This window comes from Trichosurus vulpecula, chromosome 1 (assembly GCF_011100635.1).
Source record: "Trichosurus vulpecula isolate mTriVul1 chromosome 1, mTriVul1.pri, whole genome shotgun sequence".
NCBI lineage: Eukaryota > Metazoa > Chordata > Mammalia > Diprotodontia > Phalangeridae > Trichosurus > Trichosurus vulpecula.
Window position 1 is genome coordinate 65,426,931 of NC_050573.1, and position 22,758 is coordinate 65,449,688.

Here is a 22,758-nt window from a genome sequence, read left to right on the forward strand (position 1 = left end):
TAAAGTTTTATGAAGCAGTTTAAAAAATAAACACGAGAAAGATTAGGTACCCATATCCTAGGTAGCAGTTTATTTGACAAAGATCTTGAGAGTTTTAGTGGACTGCATATTTAATACAGATCAGTAGTGTACATTTAAAAAAAAAAAGTCGGCAATGTGTGCAAAAAAAGCTAATGTAATCTTCTTGTTGAGTCATGTCCAACTTTTAGTGACCACATTTGAGTTTCTTGGCAGAGTTACTGGAGAGCTTTGTCATTTCCTTCTCCAGCTCATTTAAGTGACTTGCCCAGAGTCACACAGATGGTAAGTGTCTGAGACCAGATTTGAACTCAGGAAGATGAGTCTTCCTAACTCCAGGCTCATTACTCTATCCACTGTTCTACCCAACTGCCCTTACTTGGGAGGCAAAAGATTTAGTCCATAATATTCCATCTAGTTGCCAGTGTAATCTTAGGCTTCTTTATAAAAGAAGCATGGTATTTGGAAGCATGATAGTCTCAGTTTTAAATTCTTAATATAACTTCTAAGGAACAACATTGATAAATTTGATAGTATCAGAAAAGGGCTGTTAAGCTGGCCTTGATCATGTGACAATCAGTTGAAGTAAAAGAGACTTGGAAAGACTTAAATAGCTGAATTATGGCCCATTTGTTGGTTTGTTTTTAGTGGTACTTTCTTGATACAAAGGAGGGTTCTAAGGGTAGGGTAGTAATACTGTCAGTGGAAAGTGATCTCAATGTAAAAAAAAAAACCACCCGATTTTAAAGAGTGATTACACTTACCTTTACTTGGCTCCCAAGGTGACAGTATTAGGAACAATGGGTAGAGAACTGCCAAGGAAAGATTTAGGCTCAATGCCAGAGAAGCCCTTCTAAAATTAGAGCTCTACTTGGAAGTGAAATGGATCACCTCAGGGCATTTATAGCAGGTTTCTTTCTTACTAGAAGTCTTAAACTGCTTATCAACAGTGACTGCTTATCAACAGTGTTTTACAGTAGTGTTGTAGAAGACACTCTTGTTCAGGGATCAAGTGTGTGAAAATGGCCTAGTAGGACTAGTTTCTGGAGTCTTCAGATTTGATGAAATACATACTTTCTCATTGGATCCACCATCACCTTGGGAGATGAGCAGGGTATGGCTATGAGAAGGGAAATAGCTTGTCTAGTGTAGTCATAGGCTCAGAGGATTTAGAGCAGAATTCTTCCTGTTTAACAGGCCCAGAAGAAGTGACTGCTGCAGCGTCACAATGAGGATCCAAATCCAGTTTTACTATTTCTTGTTCCTTTGCTGTTTCTAGTATATGATAGAAAACATACTGAACTAAAGTAGTGTTGAATACTAGCTCTGTCTCTAACTAGTGCTGTGAGCAAGCAACTTCATCTTTATGAACTCCACTTGCCCATTTTCAGAAATGAAATGGGTTGAGCTAGACCATAAATCTATAGCTGAAAGGGATCTCTGAGACATTGAATCCAGCCCTTTCCTTTTTTTACACATGAGGAAACCAAGACTCAGGGAAGTTAAGTTTATTGTCCAAGGTTACAAAAATAATGTCACAGGCAGGATTTGAACTCATAAATTCTACCTCCAGAGCCATTGCCCTTCCCCTTCCCATTGTATGAGATGGTCTCTAAGGTCCCTTCTATCTATAATTTGTCCAGGCTTGTATAGTATATTAGGTGAAAAGAGACCAGGTTTTCTGACTCATAGTTAAATGCTTATTGCTACTATACCACATTAGCTTTGATCCTGAAATAGTAGGTAAAGTAGACCTCTTTTTTCTCTACCTCCTATGTAATTGGTGTTTAAAAGACCAATGTTCTGTCATCTCTTTTCATGCCATGCTGTAATGTTTACACTTCTGTGGATAAATTTTGTTGTTTTTATTTACTTTAAAATATGATAAATTATTTGGATAATAACTTCCTCTTCTTGGTTTCCATTTAAAAATGAATTCTTTTAGGAGGAAGGCTGTCAATTTCAACCAAAGGGATCCACTTCCTACTTTTGAGTCCACAAGACATTTTCCCTCTAAAAATAAATATCAACCCTTTTATGGTCTTGAATCTAGCATCTGATGGGAAAACTTTAAATGCCTCATTCATGTGAAAGGGTCTGTTTTTGTATGTGTGCTATGAAATGATGCATTTCAGTGCTCTTGGGATCCTGTTTTTAGCCCCATTTCCTGTGCACTTTAGTGTTTGCCATCATTTGGTCTTTAAAGCATTGCCTTCTTTTAGCATCAGGAAGGTTAATTTCCCAGTGGCACTGACAAAATATTTCTGTAAAGGTCTGCCATGCAGCCTTGTCTCCCATTTGCCAGGAGCAGCTTTTTTTCTTGTTCTGAAAAATGTATCCACTAGACTTACCTACAGAAATCCATGTTTATGTAGCCTAGTCTTTTGTAATCAAGCCTCATTCTACACTTCCTCATTCCTCAAGTTCTCGAAGCACCAGTGCTTCATTAAAATTGCCATTTCCTTTTAAGTAATGGCACACCAGACAATTTGTTCATCTTCTCAGTGTTGAATGCCTCAGATAATTCTAGTAGGTGAGCTTCTCTTTCCCTGTGTTGCATGTAATGGATCCCCTCAAACTGATCTGATTGTTGAATAGGAACTTGGCTTCTGTCACCCCATAGCCTGAATGTTATGGTTTTGATGTTGCTTCTCCCCTAGTATTTTGTGCTAATTTTTCTAGTTTTCAGGTATCATGTTGTATATCCCCAGCATGGATTGGTAACACTGCTGAAAGCACCCTAAATTCTGTTTTTAATCCATCTTCTAAATAGACTATTTTCATCTTGCCCTTTTGCCTGAGTAGAATATTTTCCCATTGCTACTCTGGTTTATGCCTTAAAGATTCCCATAGAACTAGGAATAAAAAACTACAGTAGCTAGTGAATTTGTTTACTTTCAGTACCGTTATGTTTCCGTTTTCTTTTAGGAAATAGCCTTTCATAGTTTCTATCATCCCTTTCCAGCAGTGTCTAATAATCTGCATAGCCCACTTAGTTCTGCATCTCTACTCCTCTCTCTCTCTCCCACCATTTGGGAAGCCCAGTTTTTCTGCCAAGGGTTTATTGGGCGAGAGATTTCTAATCTGCTCTTTGTGCCACCTTACATTTTATTCATTCACTAAATATTGGAGTGCCTACCATAGCCCTGGGCCCGAAAAGTGATAATGACTTCTCCTTTGCATTTAGTCCATTCTCCCTTGTGTTATAGTCCTTTACGTAACTTCTCTCCCACTAGACTGTGTATGTCTGCAGAATAGAGCTTTTGTCGTAAGCCACCTTTGTTACCCTCAACACAATGTCTTAGACGTAAGAAACACTTAATAAATGTTAATTGTATTTACATGAAATGAAGATAAATACATAGTCCTCATCTCCAGAAATTTACAATATATTTTAGAACTTAAGATATAAAAACATGAAGAGTTAAATAGCAGTGTGTAGTTAAGTGGTATGGACAAATAACTGTTTAGCCCAGTGGAATGGGTGGCTACATCATTTGGACCATAACATTTGAGAGAAAATTAGAGTTGTCATAAAATACATTACTGAAGGAGGGCAGGCTGTTGTGTGGGAATAATGTAGGGTGAGGGGTAATTGCAAAGTGAGGATTATAAACAACAAAGTCAGTTTATACTAAACCAAGACTCAGGTGCCAGTTGAGAGTAGCTACTGAAATCATCACTGACCCTTTTTGGTAAGAAACACCATCAAGTTAGTTGTCTCTCATTTACCCTAGGTGTCTTAGCCCTTTCTCATTACCAGTCTACATTTGACTCAGTTAATCTCTCCCTTTCATCTAATAAATCATAAGTATAGTAGAGCTCAGACAGGTTTCTATTCCACAGTAAGACTCTAGGCCAGTGGTTCTTACCCTAGAATACATGAACTTGTTTTGTTTAATAAACATATTTCAGTTTAATCGGTTTTCTTAATAATTTTGTATTTTTTACATTTAAAAATTATTCTGAAAAGGGAGTTGCTGGGCTTTATCAGACTGCCAAAAGGTTCTGTGACACAAAAGAAAGGTTAAGAACATTTGCTTTAGGCACCTTTAAATGACTCCCCTTTTTTGCTTCTTTTGTTTCTGATGTGGTCATCAACTGGATTAGATGAGATGAAAGGCATTTTTTAGGCCATAGGGCATCATACAAATGTGAGATTATTATTTTTATTAGAGTTAAAATCCAAGTTTATTAGTTATATGTATTAACCTCAGTGAATGGAAAACTAAGATACGGAATAGAAGCCCTGGTCTCTTATTTTTGTATTATTAGAATCGTAAAATATTTAGCTTTCTAAATCCTTCCCAAATCATGTACTTCATCTCCTTACTTACAGGTGATAGTACTGAAATCTCAGGAGGATAATATGAGTTGGAAGGGGCCTCACAGGTTATATATGCCAGCCCACGTCTGACAATATAACCCTTTACACTGCATCCCTTAACGAAGTGGCCTAATTAGTGTCCAGTTAGACTAGAACTCATATTTCCTGAATCCCGTTGCAGTACTCTTTTTAACCCACTTAATTTTGTAGCTCACACAGTATTACTTTGTTTTGATCCTGGTGAGAACTGAATTTTAAAGTAATCTGAAGTTTTTAATGTTAAAGTTAAAATATATTATCATGGGGGCGGAGCCAAGATGGCGGCTGGTAAGCACGGACTAGAGTGAGCTCCGTATCCGAGTCCCTCCAAAAACCTATAAAAATGGCTCTGAACCAATTCTAGAACGGCAGAACCCACAGAACAGCAAAGGGAAGCAGGGCTCCAGCCCAGGACAGCCTGGATGGTCTCTGGGTGAGGTCTATTCCACACGGAGCTGGGAGCTGGGAACGGAGTGGAGCAGAGCCCAGCCTGAGCGGCGTGGACGATCCAGACCAGAAGCCGGGCGCAGGGGGCCCTAGCGCCCTGAATATGTGAGCTGCGGCAGTTACCAGACCCCTCGACCCACAAACACCAAAGACTGTGGAGAAGGTTAGTGGGAAAAGCTGCGAGGAGTTCGCTGTTCGGAGGTGGGGCAGCTACAGCTGTTGTTACTTCCGGCTCCAGGCCCACCTGGTGGGAGGAATTAAGTGGCGGATCAGAGCAGGAGTGCAACAGCCTGCTGAAGATCTAAGCCCAGCCTGGACTGGGGGTCATTGGGGAAGGAGGAGTGCGGCTCTGACAGAGCTGGCACCTCCCCCCCAAACGTAGAACATAGAACTCGTTAGTCTACAAGCAGTCATACCCCACTGAAAAACTCAAGGGTCAAGTTAGTTGGTTGGGAATATAGCCAGGCAGCGAAAACGCGCCCAGATTCAGTCTCAGACTTTGGATTCTTTCTTTGGTGACAAAGAAGACCAAAACATACAGCCTAAAGAAGACAACAAAGTCATAGAGCCTACAACCAAAGCCTCCAAGAAAAACATGAACTGGCCCCAGGCCATAGAAGAACTCAAAAAGGATTTGGAAAAGCAAGTTAGAGAAGTAGAGGAAAAATTGGGAAGAGAAATGAGAAGGATGAGAGAAAACCATGAAAAACAAGTCAATGACTTGCTAAAGGAGACCCAAAAAAATACGCTGAAGAAAACAACACCTTAAAAAACAGACTAACTCAAATGGCAAAAGAGCTCCAAAAAGCCAATGAGGAGAAGAATGCCTTGAAAGGCAGAATTAGCCAAATGGAAAAGGAGGTCCAAAAGACCACTGAAGAAAATACTACTTTAAAAATTAGATTGGAGCAAGTGGAAGCTAGTGACTTGATGAGAAATCAGGATATTATAAAACAGAACCAGAGGAATGAAAAAATGGAAGACAATGTGAAATATCTCCTTGGAAAAACCACTGACCTGGAAAATAGATCCAGGAGAGATAATTTAAAAATTATTGGACTACCTGAAAGCCATGATCAAAAAAAGAACCTAGATACCATCTTTCAGGAAATTATCAAGGAGAACTGCCCTGATATTCTAGAGCCACAGGGCAAAATAGAAATTGAAAGAATCCATCGATCGCCTCCTCAAATAGATCCAAAAAAGAAATCTCCTAGGAATATTGTTGCCAAATTCCAGAGCTCCCAGATCAAGGAGAAAATACTGCAAGCAGCCAGAAAGAAACAATTTGAGTATTGTGGAAACCCAATCAGAATAACCCAAGATCTGGCAGCTTCTACATTAAGAGATCGAAGGGCTTGGAATGCGATATTCCGGAGGTCAATGGAGCTAGGATTAAAACCTAGAATCACCTACCCAGCAAAACTGAGTATCATGTTCCAAGGCAAAATATGGAGTTTCAATAAAATAGAGGACTTTCAAGCTTTCTCAGTGAAAAGACCAGAACTGAATAGAAAATTTGACTTTCAAACACAGGAATCAAGAGAAGCATGAAAAGGTAATCAAGAAACGGAAATTGCAAGGGACTTACTAAAGTTGAACTGTTTTGTTTACATTCCTACATGGAAAGATGATGAGTATGATTCATGAGACCTCAGTATTAGGGTAGTTGAAGGGAATATGCATATATATATATATGTTTATGTATATATATAAGTGAATGTGTTGTTATGTATATATCTATGTGTATATGTATGTATGTGTATGTATATATGTGTTTTTATGTATGTATGTATGTATATATATATATGTAAAAGAGAGAGAGCAGACACAGGGTGAGTTGAAGATGAAGGGAAGATATCTAAAAGAAATAAAATGAAATTAAGGGATGAGAGAGTAACATACTGAGAGAGGGAGATAGGGAGAGATAGAATGGGGTGGATTATCTCGCATAAAGGTGGCAAGAGGAAGCAGTTCTATGGGAGGAGGGGAGAGGGCAGGTGAGGGGGGAATGAGTGAACCTTGGTCTCATCAGATTTGGCCTGAGGGGGAATACCATACATACTCAGTTGGGTATCTTACCCCACAGGAAAGAAGAGGGAGGAAGATAAAAAAAAATAAAATAAAAGGTGGGGGGATGATGGAGGGGAGGGCAGATGGGGGTGGAGGTAATCAAAACAAACACTTTGGAAAGGGGACAGGGTCAAGGGAGAAAATTCAATAAAGCGGGATGGGTTGGGAAGGAGCAAAATGTAGTTAGCCTTTCACAACATGAGTATTGTGGAAGGGTTATACATAATAATACATGTGTGGCCTAGGTTGAATTGCTCAACTTCTTAGGGTGGGTGGGAAGGGAAGAGGGAAGAGAATTTGGAACTCAAAGTTTTAAAATCAGATGTTCAAAAACAAAAAATGTTTTTGTATACAACTAAAAAATAAGATACACAGGCAATGGGGCGTAGAAATTTATCTTGCCCTACAAGAAAGGAAGGGAAAAGGGGATGAGAGGGGAGGGGGGTGATAGAGGGGAGGGCTGACTGGGGAACAGGGCAACCAGAATATAAGCCATCTTGGAGTGGGGGGGAGGGTAGAAATGGGGAGAAAATTTGTAATTCAAACTGTTGTGAAAATCAATGCTGAAAACCAAATATGTTAAATAAATAAATTACATTTAAAAAAATATATTATCATGGAATTATAGTATTATGATGGGATAAAGATTATATCTGCTAATGGGAAAAAGATGTCACAAAAAAAAAACTGGTATATTTTTTAAAATATATTTTTGGTGTCTTTTTTCTTTACATCAGTCCTGTCCCAATACTACCATCCTCCAGATTGTGCTCTCCCTTGTGACATAGAAAAAGATAAGCAGAAATATTCTATACAGAAACCCTGCCTCATTTGTGTTGTTGTAGTCATTGTATTATATTGTTCAGTAATTTCTCTTAAGGGGAGAAGTAACTTTCAATTCTGCATTCCTTACCTAGGCCAGTCTTAAACGCTGTTGATTATTTAGCTATAACACGGAGCATCTAGCTTTCATCCCTCCATATTGCCTCTTATAATGTCTTCAATATCTATCCTGTCTTTTCCTTTCCTACCACCATCACGATATTAGATTACTGGAATAACCTCACCAGTCTCCCAGCCTTTTCTTCTCTTTCTGATCTATCCTATCTATGTACTGCTTCTAGACTAAAAAAAAAAATATGTCTGAATTGGAATTGGCTGGTGAGACTAAAGAGTTTAAATAAGGGAACAACAGTAGATTAGACAGAAGAAGGTAAATTAGAGCCAGATTGTAGACAGCCTTATATACTAGGGTTACAAAACCCCATGTTTTCCTCTTAGCCAAGAAACCTCTGGTGCCTCCCTGTTGACTACTGGAGAGAATCACAGAACTTAAAAGCTGAGCAAAACAAAAAAAAGTCTTCTTCCTTTCCACATGACAACCCTTCATATATTTAATGATAGCTATTATGTTCTTCAGTTATTCTTCAACTTCCTTCCTCTGACATTGGTGACTCTTGCCTGGGCAAGTTCTAGTTTATTCATTTTCTCTCTTAAAACAAGAAGTACCCAGAAGTAAGCATACAACTTACTTCAGGTTTGTACTGGACTGTTTCCTTTGATCTAGCCCCTGTAGTTCTCTTAAGGCTACTTAAATGTACCTCTTTTTTTAAGCACTCATGTTACATGCCATTGGTTTATACTCACATTGTGCTCAACTAAAACCATGAATCTTTTTTCATGTGCTTTGTTATTGGGTTGTCTCCCTCTTCCCATGTTTTTTTTTAGGTTAATTATGATCTTGGTTCCTGCCTAGTAAAATGATTGTAAATAGGGATATATTCCCTTGACTTTTTTTCATTCACAGATTTGGTAAGTATGCCTTTGCTTCCAGAAAAGGGAGAGTCTTCACCATTGCCTCCACTTCCTCCTCTCTCATTTGTTTCTCAATCCTTTGCATTTTGGTTGTTAACCTTATCTCTCAGTTGGCAAATTTTATGTCCTTTTCTCAGTTCTCATTCTTCTTGACCTTCATAGCATTTGACATTGTTAATGAACTTTTATTCCAAGACAGTTTCTCTTTGAGTTTTCATTAGACAACTCAATTCTCTTACCTGAAAGACTGTTGTTCTTTAGGCTCCTTTACTGGAGCATCATCCATATTACATCTCCCTCACTGTGGGTACTCCCCAAGGCTCTGTCTGGGTTCCTTGTTTTCTCCCTAAACTCACTCACAGTGGTGACTTCATAAGCTTCTGTGATTAATTATCTCTATGCAGATGATTCCCATTTCCATATGTGCAACCTTCGTTTTTCTCCTTAGCTCCAGTTGTACATCCTCAGCTACCTATTAGATGTTCCATAAATATCTCAAACAATATACAAAATGTCTTTGTCTTGAGGTAGATAAGGCAGCTGTTCAATTCTTATTTTGATTCTGTTTCTTACCCCCAAAAAGAATAATTTTTACACTGGAAATTTAAAAATTGAAATGACTAACAGGGAACTGATGCCCCAGATAAGTAGGAGAGCACCTACCTCCCTTCAATGAAGTCAGGTCAACTGGCCCAGGTGAACTACACCCTCAGGTTCTGAAAAAAACTGGCAAATGTGATTGCTGAACCACTGTGGTTACTATCTGAAAGGTCACGAAAAACAGTGGTACCAAAAACAAAAAAAAACAGTGGTACCGCAGGATTGCAGAAGGGCAAATAGTGTCCTGGTTTTTAAAGAGAGAATAAAACAATCTGCAGACTCTAGGCCAGTGAACTTAATTTTAGATTCCTGGGGGAAAATTTTTTAAATGAGTCATTAAAGAGATGGTTAGTGAACAGCTAGAAATGAAAGTAATAATTACAGTTAATCAACATGATTTCTTCAATCACAGGTCATGCCACAGAATAACTTCACATTCTTTTTTGACAGGATTGCTAAACTAGTAGATAAAGGGAGCGCCTTGGATGTAGCATACCTAGGTTTTAGCCAAACTTTAGGTAAAGTATCTAATACCATTCTTGTGACAAAGATGGAAAAATATTGCTTAGCCAGATTCAGAATTGTTGTGTGGCTATACTCCCAGGAGTAGTTGTAAATTGTTCAGTGTTCACATGGCAGGAAGTCTCCAATGGAATTTCCTCAGGGACTCTGCGGATAAAGAGGGGGATAAAATGTATGCATATCAGATTTGCAGATGATATAAAACTGGGAGAGATGACAAATGACAGTCATTATCCAAAAGGGTCTTGACAGGCTGGAGCATTAGTTTAAATCTAATAAGATAAAATTCCATAGGGATAAATGTAGTCTTGGATAGGAAAAACCACCTTCACAAGTATAAAATGAGAAAGCCATTCTGAAAAAGATCTGGAGGTTTTAGTTGACCACAAGCTTAATAAAGTAGCCAGAAAAGCCATTGCAGTCTTGGGCTTCCTTAGAAGGAGCATAACTCCCAGAAATAGGAAGGTGATAGTCTCACTGTGCTCTGGTTAAGCCTCTTCTGCAGTATTACTCAGTTCTAGGCATCATGGTTGAAGAGGGATATTGATAAATTGAAATGACCATGTTATTTGAAGATAGGTTAAAGCAAGTGGGCACAACTGGCTTGGAGAAAAACAAGCTCAGAAAGAGCATGAAATTTGCCCCCACATCTTTGGAGGAATGTTACGTGAGGGAGATTAAATTTGTTCTGTTTGACCTGAGAGAGTTTGGTAGGTGGAAGTAGCAAAGAGAGTAATTTAGATTTGATGTCAGGAAGAAGTTTGTAACAGTTAAGAGCTGTCCAAATGTGGAGCAGGCATGTTCAAGTAGATGTTGCACAACCACTTCTTGGGTCCTATCTTCTGTAAGAAACCTTTCCTAGTCCTTCTTGATCTTAGTGTCTTTGCTCTGAGACTACCCCCCAATTTATCCTGTATAGAGCTTGTTTATACATTTGTTTACATGTTGTCTCCCCCTGCTTCCATCCCACACTTCCTTCATTAGACTGTGAGCTGATTTAGAGTGGGAACTGACTCCCCCCCCCCTTTTTTTTTTGTATCCCCAGTATTTAGCATGGTGCCTGGCACAAGGTAGGCACTTGGTAGGATCTCTTTCATGTGGGGATTAGACCAGCTCAGTGATTTATAACATTTTTTGTGTTCTTGATACCTTTGTTAGTCTAAAACCTGTTGTCTCCTCAAATTCATAGGATTATAAAGGAAATTAATTATTTTGAAATACAATTATAACCTCACAATATTTCTTTTTAAGTTCACAGACCCTAGGTTAAGAACTCCTAAACTAGATAAGATAGTTGGCCACTGTTCAACTCACATTCTATGATCCTGTAATCTTTTCCCACAAACCCATCTTATTCCTTTCAAGGTTCGCATTATCCTTCGAGTCACCCAGGTTTAAACCTCATTAGTATCCTTAACTCATTACTCTCGCCCCATTTATTGTGGTGGGTAAAAGATGAAATGACTGAGGAATCAAAGGTCTGGGCTTCCAAGCATACTTAGTTTATTGAGCAATGCATGCCAATGGCATAACAGCTTCTAGGCCTTCCTTAACTTTGGCACTGGCCCCCAAATACAGAAAGAGACGGACTTTAATACATTAAAAACAATTATTCAGATAAGACCAATTAACTAAAAGAAAACAATTAGGATACAAAATTAGGAAATCTGATTTCTAATTCAAGGAAAGATTAGGGACTTTCCAAGTTGGGAGGGAGAGAGTGAACAGCTACAATTCCCTGAAATCAGAAAAAGATGTTTCCCATTTCCCCCAAGTGTCTATATACAGTCCAAGGAACATGAAAACAAAAACTGATTGACTAGTACAGGGCCAATTTTCAGATAAGACATATGGGTTGCTTGAGATGTATAGTTGTAAGAAAATTCCTTGCATCAGTTTTTGGGTCTGAGGTCTCATGATCTAGGTCCTTAGGTAAGGATCTCTAAGTAGCAGTTAAGAGGTGGTCTGGCTTCCCAGCCAGGCAAAGCTAGGTTCAAAGAGTGCAATAAAGTTTTCTCACAATTTCCACAGTTTAATAAAGTTTTCTCACAAGCCGGAAGTTGGACTAGACCCCCCATTGAATAGAAAGGGAACTGAGCTAGCTCCAGAATTGAGTCACAAGATGGAGTCAATATGGTTCACTCAATTCCCTCAGTATACATTCATTTGCCAGATTTTGTCATTTCTACCTCCACAGCATCTCTGTCCCTGTCTTTCTCCTTACTTCTCTCTACTTGACCTCATAAGGTCTGCCTGGAATCCTTATTAATATCTAAGAAAATCATGGAAGAGTTTGTGGAACAGATGGCATTCAAAGGATGGGTGGTAGGAATGTAAATGTTGGACAAGAGGGAAAAGAGCATCTTAGGTCTAGGGGGATCAGAGCCAGGTGTGTTGGCCCACCATCCGCTATAGAGGAATGGGTTGGAAAAGAAAGGAAGTGCCAGGCTATGCAGAGCACTAGGCTGGAAATTGAGGGAGATAAAAGCAAAATAGAAGAAGTTCTCTGATCTTTAAGAAGTTATCTCATTGGAAAGGTAGAGCAGTGACACAAAACAAGAAAAACAAACACAAGCAAAGCAGAATGTAACTGTGGGGCAAAGGGACGGATGATAGGTTCAGACAACATAGAATTCAGAATAGGGCAGACATAAATCTTTGATTCTTTTGGGGAGTGATTGTCACATTTTTTACTTACAAAGACATTTTGGGTTTTTTTTTTTTCCTACCCAAGCTCAAGACTCTATACTTTGTGGTCTAGCTACCTCTCATACATGATACTCCAATCTCTTTGTATGCTTGTCCCCAGTGTCTGATGTGTGTGTGTGTGTGTGTACATGTACTCCCTCCTCATTTCTACATCATAGAATTCTTGTTTCCTTTAAAATTCTGTTCACATAACACCTCATATATGAAGCTTTTCCTAATTCCTCAGTTGGTGGTACTTTTCCCCTTCTCTTGCATTTAACTTGTATTTGTTTTGTATATGCTTATTTATGTACAAACTCTAACTATACAACCATTGGGTTTACCTGAAACATGGGAGTAGGACCTTTCAGTGAAATGGTTTCCAAAACTCCTTCAAATTTGACCTCATCTTAACTATCTCAACGTCTCACTATTCCTTATATCAAATTCTACTTCCTTCCTAAAGCCTTTCTCACCTTAGCTCTATCTCATCATTGTTATCTCCCTTTTCTGAACCTATCCCTTTGCCCCACGGTTACATCCTTCTTTGTTTGTCTTTGTTTTTCTTGTTTTGTGTCACTACTCTCATATGATGAGACATCAAGCACTTAAAAGACCAGAGAACTTCAATTTTGCTTTTATTTCTCAGTTAGTTATCAGCCCAGTTCTCTGCCATACTTGCCTCCCCTTAGTCTTAAGAGGCTCCTTTCCTTCTGTTTTACTGTTTGAATCCCAACTCACATGCCTCCTGCTCCACAAACCTTTCCATGATTTTCTTAGATATTAATAAAGTTCCCAGGAAGACCTTATTTTTTTTTGTTGTAAGATATCTTATATCCTTTTTTTGGTGTCTTATCCCCTACTAGACTTAATCATGTTTTATCCTCAGCACCTAGCACAGATGTTCTACCCACAGTGAGCCCTAAATAAATAGAGATTATTAAAGGATAAGAGTGACCATTTCTGTTGGTTTGTCACTGGGACTTCGTGGGTGGCATTTTAAGCATCTGAATTTCAGAGCTGGTAATGGGATCTTCCACAAAACTCCTCCATGCCTTACTTCGGCATACACGTAACCTGGGTTCTCAAAGCCCACGCCAGGATAGCAAAGGTCCTGCCATGCCCTTCCCATCTTAGAAAGACTTTTTAATGCCCAACAACAGATTATAGAGTTTCCTGACTTCCAGGTGGTAAATATTTTCTAGGCACAGCAACTCATTAGGACAATCTGCCAAGGGGCTGTGATTTATCTGCATTGGTGGAGAAAGTACTCATGTCAATGAAATCACAACTCTGAAATACTGAGTGACAAATTGGCAACCCAAGATATAGAAAGAATGCTTTGTCCTTTAGGACTACCAGTCCATTCTGGGCTGACTATCTGCATTCATCTCCATTTCCAAGTTATTTGTGGTATAGTAGTTTGGAGTAGTTTACTTATATTTTTAAAAAATAATTTTTAATATTTATAGCTAAAATTTATTACAAAATAATAAAAATATTAGTTTTATTCTTTTAAAAATAGATTTATTAGAAAAATAATATCCAGACTTTGTGATATGTTGAAATAATTTAAATGTGTGGATGTAGAATTGGACCATGATTACTGACCTCTTGATTAGCTCTAGGACTAGGAGTAGGCAAGGTAGGCTAGCTAGCCACTAGCTAGCAAGACAGTATTTACTGTTAATTTTTATAATACCAGAAACTTAATCCCATGTGTCTTTTTTGGTTGTACTACAATAAAAAGCTCTAGGCTTTTGTGAACATTAATGTATGAACATTAATAAGGGATGCACCATTTTCACACCTTGGCTAGAGCACCAAAAATGATTTGTTTGAGCTCTGTACTTAATATATAATATGGTTGGAATATGCACAGCATAGCTATTGGGTTTGAGAAAGGTTACCTACCTCCCAGTGACTTTATGAGCATCTGTTGCCATTTAAAAACAAAATTATCTTTCCACTTGTCTGATGTGGTTGTAATATTAATCTGATAAGTGGTATTAGCTAAAATAAACTTATTTTTCTTAATTTCATGAGAATTCTAATGCATCTTATTTTTAAAAACTAGTTAAACTAAATTTCTTTGACTGGGATTGTCAGATTGACTTTAGTTCAGTGGATACTTCAACCTGACTGGGTCACACAGCTGCCCTTTTAATAGTTTGAGATCAAGCCCTGAAAGGCATGCTTAGCCCCTTAGGTAGTTGTAGGTTCCCCATCCATAAAATGAAAAGTTTTAGACTAAGAGTTCTCTAAATCTTATGATCAATTCCATTCTTGTTCTGCTCCTTTTTTTCTTTCTTTAATCACTTTTTCCCCTCTTGTCACAAATGATACATTCAGTGGTCTTCTTCATAAACATTGCTTAGACCCACCTCCCATCAGCAGCATCCCTAGTGTGGAGTAGAAGACCCTCTCTGGACTGCTGAGGTGACTCAAGAATCCTCTGGACCCAACCATCTGCTCATAGGATAGGCCAGAGATGTCATACTCTACCTGGAGTGCCAGTGAACTAGATTAAACTGGAACTGGGAAGTATTTCACAAAGTAAATGAAAATACAATATAACACAGTCTGTATGCAGCCCACATGGATCCATTTATTTCTATTTGAGTTTGACCCCACTAATATTGACCTTGTAGGCTTGTCACCAACATTTATAAGGAAGATGAGTTTGAAGAAAACAGTGTAAGTTTGGGCACACTGAGGTCAACTGAGATCAAAGGGCATATCGATTAACAAATATTTATTGATTGCCAGACACTATGCTCTGCACTCAGCATATAAATACAATGACTAAAGCAGTCCCTTCTTGAAAGGTGCTTGTTTCACTGAGTGAGGAAAACAATCTTTAGGATTCCAGACTTGTCCTCATCAATTCACTCTTATCGGGAGTATAGGAAACTTTCCCACTATACCAGGATGGTGTGTACCAGTGATCTGTTGCCTGAAACAGTGACTGGGGATGAGGGTAAGGATATTCTTTCACAAAGATTTTTTTTTAAATCACATGACTCCCCAGTTTCAGCAGCTGCCCCATTCTCTGACGCATTTTTTTCTCTATGGGTCTGGGAAACTGGCTACTTTTACTTGGAGGCCTTAGTATTCCTGGTTGTCAGCTTCTTTCTTGCCCTTGCCAAATTTAGATTTATGAGGCCCCCTCAGAAGTAGCTATCTGACTCCCATGACTAAGGAAATAGATGACAGTGGCATCTTGGCGAAGACCCCAAGACAGAGGTCTTCACTGGGTTTGACACAGTTAAAGTTTGGTACAAAACCCTGCACAGGCTTCCTTCATCATGGATTTTTGGTCCTCAGAAAATAGGAGAGAAACTAGGGATGGAGATGGGGGGAAAACATTGGCTGAACATATTGTGTGGAGACTACTGGGCTCTGCTCAAGAATGAGGCCTGAGCAAAGAAGATGGGAGTCTCTTTGTTATCTCTGTGTCCCATTTTGTTAAGTTACTGGGCCTTTGTTGAAATGAAAGAGAGGAAGGAAGGAAGGATGGACATAAAAGAGGAGCATGAACTGAAGGGACCAACTGAAGGAGGGTGGGGAAAGAGGAAGGAGCCTTTTTTTCCTCTGGTGGCAGTGGCAGCAGTGTCCTTAATCCTTAGTAAATCTCCCCATCTGATTTTCTGGAAGCTCTGTGATCCAAGCACCCTCTCTCTTCTAGATGGCCTAGTAAGGATAATGACTATGGTCCTTGGCCCTTCTGTGTTCAAGCCCTCAGTCTTACCAGCAGCTTTTTCTTTCAAACCCAGTGACTCAACACTTTTACTGGACACTTTGGCTACTATCTTAAAGTTACATGCTCCATCCCTATCTTCTCCTCCACGCCACCCCCCCCCCCTCCGCCCCCAAGCCAATACTGGCAGATTTTACCTCAGCCAGAGCCTTGTCTTCTTTTCTTCTTTACAGAGATGGCACCAAAATCCAAAAAGAAAGGGCATCCTGGGCGGGAACCAAAGAAGGTAAGTAAGTGCAGGTGGCCCAGCTGTGTGGACAAGAAACCCTTTCTCAGATTTCTGGAAGGAGGACTGCTGTGCTTCCTTCCTTTCCTTTGAGGGAGGATAGGTCCTACAATCCATTCTGGACTGGGTTGAGTTAAGCTATTCTCTCTTTAAATCTTTACCTGTTATATCTTTTTTTTTTTTTTTAGCACCACCACCACCACCATCAGCAGGCGCCACAGCAGCAGCCTCCCCCACCAACAAACCAGCTGCCACAACAGCAGCCCCCAGCCCAGCAGCCACCACCACCTCAACAGCAACCTTTACCACCCCCAGCCCCTCCCTCAATCCCTCAGCAGACAGCCCCACCAATAAAGTCGTCCCCACCTCCCTTCATCCCTGCCCAGGTGCCAGTCCTTGAGCACTCACTCCCAGGGGGTGTCTTTGATCCCATCACCCACTTTGCCCAACCAATCATACACCTCTCCCAAACTGAGCTGCCTCCCCACCTCCCCCAGCCTCCTGAGCACAGCACTCCACCTCATCTCAACCAGCATGCAGTAGTTTCTCCTCCAGGTAAGCAATGAAGCAGAATGAGGGTGGAGAGGAGGGTGAAATAAGGTTCCCAAGGGGTCCTATTATAATGGTGCAACCCATAGAACCAGATTGCTAGTGAGAGCTTACTGTTCTGTAAAGTTTGTTAACCAGCTGGGGAGAAAATGGGAGGTGTTAGTGGCTATGTGTTGTCTGAAATTGAATTTTTGCTTCTTTCTTCCAGCTTTGCACAATGCTCTGCCCCAGCAGCCATCAAGGCCTAGCAATCGAGCTGCTGCCCTGCCCCCCAAACCAGCCCGCCCCCCAGCTGTGTCACCTGCACTCTCTCAGCAGCCCCTTCTCCCTCAGCCACCCATGCCTCAGCCACCCCAAGTCCTGCTAGAGGATGAAGAGCCACCTACCCCTCCTCTTACCCCCATGCAGATGCAGATATACCTACAACAGCTACAGAAGGTGCAGCCATCCACGCCCCTCCTCCCTTCTGTGAAGGTGCAATCCCAGCCTCCCCCTCCCCTACCTCCTCCAGCCCATCCTTCTGTGCAACAACAGTTGCAGCAGCAGCAGCAGCAGCACCAACCCCCACCACGGCCCATGCACATGCAGCCCATGCAATTTCCTCCCCATATCCAGCAGCCACCCCCCCCTCCCCAGCAACCGACCCACCCACCTCCAGGGCAACAGCCACCACCACCACAGCCAGCCAAGCCTCAGCAAGTCATCCAACACCATCCTTCACCACGGCACCATAAGTCTGATCCCTATACAACCAGTAAGTGGCAATCAGGGCAAGTAAACATCGTGGAAGATAAGCAGTGGCCCTTAAGGGCTTCTCTCAAAGCTCCGTTTGGGTTTTCCCTGTGACGTTGTCATGTGTCTTACTTATTGGACATCTGTGCATATGCTCTTAATAAGATCCATGAGTGTAAGCCCAGTGTCTTAGCTGTGTTTTCCAGACTCAATGCTTTGCATGTGATGGGCACTTGGGAAATGCTTGTTGAATCATGTTTGATTTATATCCTGGGTCCCTGCTCTTGAGCTGATTCTGAAAGGAATCATTTTAGGAGAAAAAGTGGAAAATTTTTTCTGGGAAAAGAAACAAGCATAGACTATCCAAATTGGAAAACACACAAAACGGTTTTAAGTAGGTAGCCTGGAAATTAGGTTAAAATATAGGGTTTATATAGCTAATTAAAGAGTAATGAGGATAAAGAAATTTAAATTCAGATCAAAATATGGAGAACTTTGAATGCCAGATTACACATGGATTATCAGGCTCATCTGTCAGGCCTGTATATGTAGAGGAAGACTAAAAAAATGGGAAGGGGTCAGATGGGAGTAGGGTTTTAAATTCCCAAAGAGTCCATTTTTTATTTGATTGTGTGGGTAATATAGAGCCACTTGATTTTATTGAGTAGGAAGCCAACATAGTTAGACACTCATGTTATAAGAAAATCATTTTGTGAGCTGATTAGAGGATGATTTGTGTTGGGGAGAGACTTAAGACAGGGAAACAAATTACTCTGCTACGCCAATATTCCAGGCAAGGGTGATGAAGGGTGTATGGTGGCTGAATGAGCAGAGAGAAGTTCCTCCCAATCACTTATTTTTTTTTTAATCACCAGGAATAAAAGCAGATTTGTTTATGGAGGTATGCCCAGATGTTTTGACAGGCCCGAAACGTCATTCCTGTTAATGGCATATGAACTATGAGATGATGAATAGGCAGTATAACTTTGTATATTGCCTTTAGGGTTTTTGTATTCTTCATGGAAAGGCAGAACTTTTAACTGATATCTGGTAAATCAGGCCCAAAGGTGAGCTACTTTATGCTAACTCAGGCTTATTAGATGGACATCGTTACACATTCCACCGCAAAAAGGAGTAAAATCAGTAAGGAGGTATTGAACCACCTGGGGAAAGTTGGTGCATTGACCACCTGGTACTGCTGACCTCATATAATCCGTAGACAAAATTCAGCAGTTTCAGAAAAGCAAAATTAAACTCATCTCTTATGTCAGTACTTCAGCTAAATTTCCTGGTTTATTAGCAAAATAAAATACATAATGTAAAATAAATGTATTGAAACTGAAGAAATTCTTAAGAATGGGCCCTCGGCTGCTAAACTATATTGTGGAAAGCCTCTGGGCTTTGCATGGGTCAGCTTCAAGGTAAGAGTAGTTGGCTGTATTGTCAGTTTTGTAATTTATCACACTTTTTCCTGTCTTCAGATTTTGTAGAGGGTATTCTCTATTAGGTATAGGTTAAATTAGATTGCCTCTGAGTTCTCTTCCATCTCTGCTAATCTGTAATTCTGCCACAGTTGGATTGGAGCCTTACTTTCTGGATTGTTTGCTAATAATTTAGTCACTTGCCCTACAATTTTACTCACAGTTGCCATAGGACACTCAGAAGGTAAGGAATTGGTAAGGAACATGTGTCGAAGTCATCAGCTGTGTCTTGTCCCTTAACTGTGGGTATTTGCCAAGTCTCTATCCTAGACCCTCTTCCTATCCTTTCATTTGGTGTCCTCATCAGCTTGCATGCAGTTTTCTTCTATGCGGAAAACACCAAGATCTATACATCTGGCCCTAGTCTCTCTCCCAAGTTCTAGTTCCGCATCACCATCCGTCTGTTGGACATTGCAGACTGTATATCCCACAGACATCTCACATTCATCTTCTCTCCCTCCTCCCATCCCCCACTCTTCCTTCTTTTCTATTTCTGTTTCTACCTTTTCCATCACCAACTTTAACTAACCCGTGTGTCATTCTCAAATCCTCACCCTCCACCACCTCTGTCCCCTTCTCTCTACTCACTTTCCTCCTTCACCTTTCACCAAGACTGTTGTTATAAATGCTAGCTTAATGCTAGCTGTTGATCTCCTGTCTCGTCTCTCCTCTCCCCAGTCTGTCACACTGCTACCAAAGTGATTTGCCTAAAGTGCACATCTGACTTACTGCCTTTACTCAGTAAATTTCCTGGTTTCTTTATTATCTCAGGAATCCAATATAAGCTCCTGGCTCTGAAACAATCTGAACCCTAACTAACTTTTCAGCATCTAGCCATACTAGCCTGTTTGCTATCCCTCACACTCTTCCAGTTTCTTCACTTTTATTCTGCCTATCCCCTAAGCTTAGACTGGAACACTTACCTTCTCCTTTAGCTTACAGAATCTCTTTTCTTTTTAAAACAGAGCACAAGTGAAAGTCCCCATATACACCAAAATACTTCTAGCAATATTTTTTGTGTATTAGAAACAAAAAATAGCTAGCTAAAAACAAAGTAGATGCCCACTAGTGGTACATGACTACAGTCAAGTCTTACTGTGCTGTAAGAAATGATTAATACAAAGAAGATTTAGATGAGTTGATTCAAAGTGAAGGAAGCATGGCCAAGAAAACAACATATAAAATGACAACAATGTAGATGGAAACTTCAAACTGCAAAAAGAAATTGAAAATTAACATTGCAAAAAACCAAACACAGACCAAAGAAGAGATATGAGAAGATGCCTCCCTCCCCCACTTTTTTGCAGAAGCAAGTAGTTCACAAGTATAGAACATTACATGTACCTTCAGACTTTTTTCAATATAATGATGAGTTTTTCTGGGGTTTTTTCTCTTTTCCTCTTTAAGATATCATAGATGGCTCTTTCAGAAGAGGGTGGGAAAGGGAAGGGATACAAGGGAAATACAAGGATACAAGGGAAAATTTTATGTCAACAAAGTATAAAATCAAGGTATATCAATAAAAGTTTATTTTGAAAAATACACTTAGCAGAAGCATTACCTTCTATGAGGGTATTATAGTGACTATAGAGGGGTGGCCTTGGGAGTCAGACCCAAATTCAAGGAGGTCTCTGAGACTATAAAGTTATTAGTTTTGTTCCTTTTTTTTTAATTGAGAGAAATATATCCCTAATATATCCCAACTACCATCTACTCCTAGAAAGCCGTCTCTTATAAACAAAGAATAAAGGGAAGTGGGGAGAGAAGGCAGTTTAGCAAAACTAACCAACATATCAAAAGAGTCTGAATGTACAGTGTGCTAAATCTAAAGTCCCCGCCTCTGCAAAAAAGTCAGTGATATATCATGTCAAATTTCTTCTTTGGGTCCTGGCTTAGTCATTATGATTTAAAAGAACTTGATTTCCAGTATTTTGTTGTTCTTTCCAGTCATTGTATATTGTTTTCCTTGTTCTGCTTGATTTACTCTACATTGGTTCATATAAGTCTTCCCATGCTTCTCTGTATTGTTTTTTTCTTTTACAACATAGTAATATCCCATGTATCACAGTTTGTTTAGCCATAACCTATAGGTAGGTGCTCTTTTTCCAGTTCTTTGCTTCTGCAAAAATGTACTGCCATAAATATTTTGGTTTATATGAAGGCCTTTTCTTTGTTAATGAACTCCTTGAGATATATGCCTAGCAATAGAATCTCTGGAACACATTTTAGTCACTTTGTTTGCATACTTCCAAATTGCTTTACAGAATGCTTGGACTTTTTTTATATCTCCACCATTAGTGTATTAATTTGCCTGTCTTCCTGCAACTCCTACCATATTGACTATTCCCATATTTTGTCACCTTTGCCGGTCTAGTTGTCAAAGGGTATGTCTAAGACTGTAAATGACAGGTGAGTTTCTGATCCACATTGCTGAAGGGATTTCAACAAAAACAGTTTCCCCACACCATTAAAATGTAAGTCTGGGTTAAAAGTATTTGTAAATCTACAAGGCGCAATGTGGAATGGAAAGGAGCCTGTTTCATTCCTTGCCTTTGAGAGCTGGATGGACTTTGAAGGACTTAAATAAAAGACCACAAAGAGACAAAATGATAATAGACATCAGTCAGTGTGTTGAAAGGAGAGAGGTTTTATGATTCTGTGGTTGGTTTTATCAATATAGTACAAAAACCAAGACAAAGTTTTAGCTGCCTTACACCAAATGGTTAAGTGCTATTACACAAGGTCCACATAGTATGAAACCTGTTAGCTGTCTCCAAGTAAAACTGTACTGGACCACAGGGCAGCTGGTCAAATTTTCACTTGGTTTCTCAGTTCCAAATGAATCCCTACTTTGCCTTAAAGGACTCACATAAAAGGATCACACACTATTCTTTTCAGAAGAGCCATCTCCTGTTTAAGAACAACTACCTTATATGTCTTAATCATTTAATTATTTACCTTCAAACACCTAAGTCTAGAAAGTGGCCATTACCAGTTCACTGATCCTGCTTATCTTGTCTTATCAGTTTCTGTTGCCTAGGACTTGAAGAGATTCATTCTATCATTAGGGGAAAGGAAGAAAACAAGAATATACCAGTTTGGTTGATCAGACATGAATTGAAAAGGAGACTGGGGGGAGGAGGTAAAGCAGAACCAACAAGCCACCTTTCAAAAAGGCAGAGTAAACAGCCAACAGTACATGCAGGGGTAGGGGAGGAGAGGAGGAGGAGTGTTCTGAGAATCCTAGCCATAGTAGACTATTGAAGCTTGGGTGTTTTGTTTGTTTCCTTCTGGATGGGTGCTAGCAGAAACTCATGGTATTGGAATGGGCTGCTGTAACAGGGATCTCTTGAAGGCTGTAGTACTGGACCTACCCAGCGTGTCAGAGGTAGAAGTGACCTTAGAGGCCATCTACTACACCTTGTAATTAAACATGCCTATCAAATCATCATAATCTAGCTAGCCCTGGCTTGAAGAAACC

The 22,758-nt window shown here is 39.9% G+C and overlaps 1 protein-coding gene across 2 annotated transcripts in view; it reads left to right on the top strand.

Annotated features, from left to right (window-relative positions):
- Positions 1–22,758, top strand: part of BRD4 (bromodomain containing 4) — a 198,497-nt gene that overhangs the window by 167,457 nt on the left and 8,282 nt on the right. For both annotated transcript variants that reach the window (XM_036742378.1, XM_036742379.1), the window contains exons 12-14: positions 16,463–16,515; positions 16,704–17,070; positions 17,273–17,818. In XM_036742378.1, the coding sequence (XP_036598273.1) occupies positions 16,463–16,515; positions 16,704–17,070; positions 17,273–17,818 (966 nt within the window). The remainder of the gene's footprint in view (positions 1–16,462; positions 16,516–16,703; positions 17,071–17,272; positions 17,819–22,758) is intronic.